Raw genomic sequence first — 2,434 nt, forward strand, 5'->3', positions numbered from 1 at the left:
AACCTACCCTAAACTAAACCCTATCAGAGGCTCAGAATTGCAATAGGCCCCACCACTCCTCTCCTCGACTGGGGGTACCATTGCTGCCGGCATTGTGATAAATAGAGGGTATTGTCTCTCTGCCGAATGTCTTTGCCACTCGCCTTGTTCTCCTTGCCATGAAACCTTTGCTCGAAGATCTTTTCTTGCCGTCACGAATTGTTCCTGCTCGGCCGTCTTCTCGTCTATGCAAACTCTGTCCCCAGCGTCACTGTCTTCAAGCACTTTGTTACTATCGTGTTCCTTCGAGCTCACTTTGTTACCGTCGTTCCTCCCTTGCCTCCTCATCCTCGATGGCTCTGATTTGGTTGATTGTGCTCGCACCAATCAGGTATATGTCCTTATTTCTCAGGTCACATGCTCTGATCTGTTATTAATATTCTATTTTGGTTTGTCCTAATTGGTAATGCTTCTTCGTAATTGTATTTGCACGTGTTTATGTTTGTTAACGAATTTCTAGAGTTTGAGTTTCAATTCAGTTCTAGTATGATAGGATACAGATATTAATTAATATATTAGGAATTAGTGTGGCCTAAGAAATACCATGTTTGAGTTATTTGAAGTAATTAATTCTTTGGTGAATGGAATTTCAATTGTGGCCTCGTATATGACTATTAAGAGAGGTGAAATATTTCTGATGCTATGTGTTCATATCCTGACCCAATAAATAAAAGTCAGGCCCAACAAATACAAAATATCCATATAAAAAAGATGGCCTACAGCAGCATACCCGACCTCTTAAAAGAGGACGGACACCCACATAAGGGAGCTAGGCTATCTTGCTCAAACAGGTAGGTTTCTCCAGGAATCTCGACTGGAATCTTTATCTTCTGTGATAAGATAAGTCCTAACAAACTCTCAAGATAAAAGGAACAGTTATTCATCAGAAAAGATTGAACTACTCTAAAAAAAATGGTTATTGACTCTACTATAAATACACTGAAGCATCAGAATCACTTGCAGGTATCACTTCCTACCTCCTCATGAAGAACTCGGACAGGCAACACCTGGGTACCAAAGAGGTTGGACGCTGCCATACCAAGGGATCTGGACAAACACTATTTCAGGTAACCCTCAAAACATTAGCGCCGTTGCGGGGACTTAGAATTCACCATCTGACAATGGCGAAATACCAACATGAAGATGGCCACACGGCATCTAAATCTGAGCTAGAACTCAGCCAGAAGGCCAGGCCATCGTGCTTCCTCTTCCACCATAACACCCTCAAGGGCTTTACGGGAAAGGAACTTCGGGAAATCCCCACCCAAGGAGGATCCATTCTGAAATCCACCATCCCGAGAATGAGGACTGCCCTTATACAACCAAGATCCTGGACCTAGTTCATGGCCAGGGGGATCGACTAGAACAGCTCGAACACGAGGTTGAACGACAAAGAAAAGCAGAACGAGAGTTACAAAGAGAGGTGAGATGACAAAAGGAGCTAGAACAAAAGCTTCGGAAGCTGGAAGTTGATCTACGAAATAGGAATGACCGGCGGATCGTGATGAAAACCCCTTGAGAGGAAAAGATCCGTTCACAGAAGAGATCACGAGGGCCAAAGTTCCCAGGAATTTCAAATCCCCCGACATGGATCTCTATGACGGAACATCTAACCCAAGCCACCACCTCAATAACTTCAAAAGTAGAATGTACCTGGTCGACGCTTCTGACGCCACCCGTTGTAAGGACTTCTCGACTAATTTAACGAAGGCGGCCATCAAGTGGTTCGATAACTTGCCACCCAAATCAATAACCAGCTTCGACGATCTTGCTAGAAAGTTTTTAACTAGATTCTCTATCTAAAAGGATAAAACCAAGCATGCCCCGAGCTTGTTGGGAGTTAAGCAAGAAGTTGGCGAGACTCTTCGCGACTATATGGAAAGGTTCAACAAGGCTTGCATAGAAATTCAAAATCTGCCCACTGAAGCCGTAATCATGGGCTTAGTCAATGGTCTCAGAGAAGGACTATTTTTCCAGTCAATATCCAAACGACACCCGACTTCTTTGAACGAAGTTCAAGAAAGGACAGAAAAATACATCAACATAGAAGAAAACTCCCGACTTAGGGAACCTTTTCTACGGACAAACCTGCCCTACTACCCTCGGAAAAAGGAAAAGGAGCCCAAAAAGAGAGAGGAGCAGAACATAGAAAAGCCCAAAAGTACCATAACTACACTCCTTTAAGGGTCTCCCTGGTGGATGTGTATAGAGAAATATGCCATACGGAGAAGCTTCTACCTCCTTGTCCGATTAAACACAAGAAAGCTGAAAGTCGAACAGAATAATGCGAGTATCATAAGCTCTATGGACATTCCACCAACGAATGCTACGACTTGAAGAATGTCATAGAAAAGTTGGCCAGAAAAAGCCTACTTGACAGATACTTGGCCGACAG

At 43.5% G+C, this 2,434-nt stretch overlaps 1 protein-coding gene across 1 annotated transcript in view; it reads left to right on the forward strand.

Moving 5' to 3' along the window:
- Positions 1,627-2,434, forward strand: part of LOC107620566 — a 2,317-nt gene continuing 1,509 nt past the window's right edge. Inside the window, exon 1 of the mRNA XM_016322703.1 lies at positions 1,627-1,817. Within this exon, the coding sequence (XP_016178189.1) occupies positions 1,627-1,817 (191 nt within the window). The remainder of the gene's footprint in view (positions 1,818-2,434) is intronic.

Source organism: Arachis ipaensis, chromosome B10 (assembly GCF_000816755.2).
Source record: "Arachis ipaensis cultivar K30076 chromosome B10, Araip1.1, whole genome shotgun sequence".
Classification (NCBI taxonomy): Eukaryota; Viridiplantae; Streptophyta; class Magnoliopsida; order Fabales; family Fabaceae; genus Arachis; species Arachis ipaensis.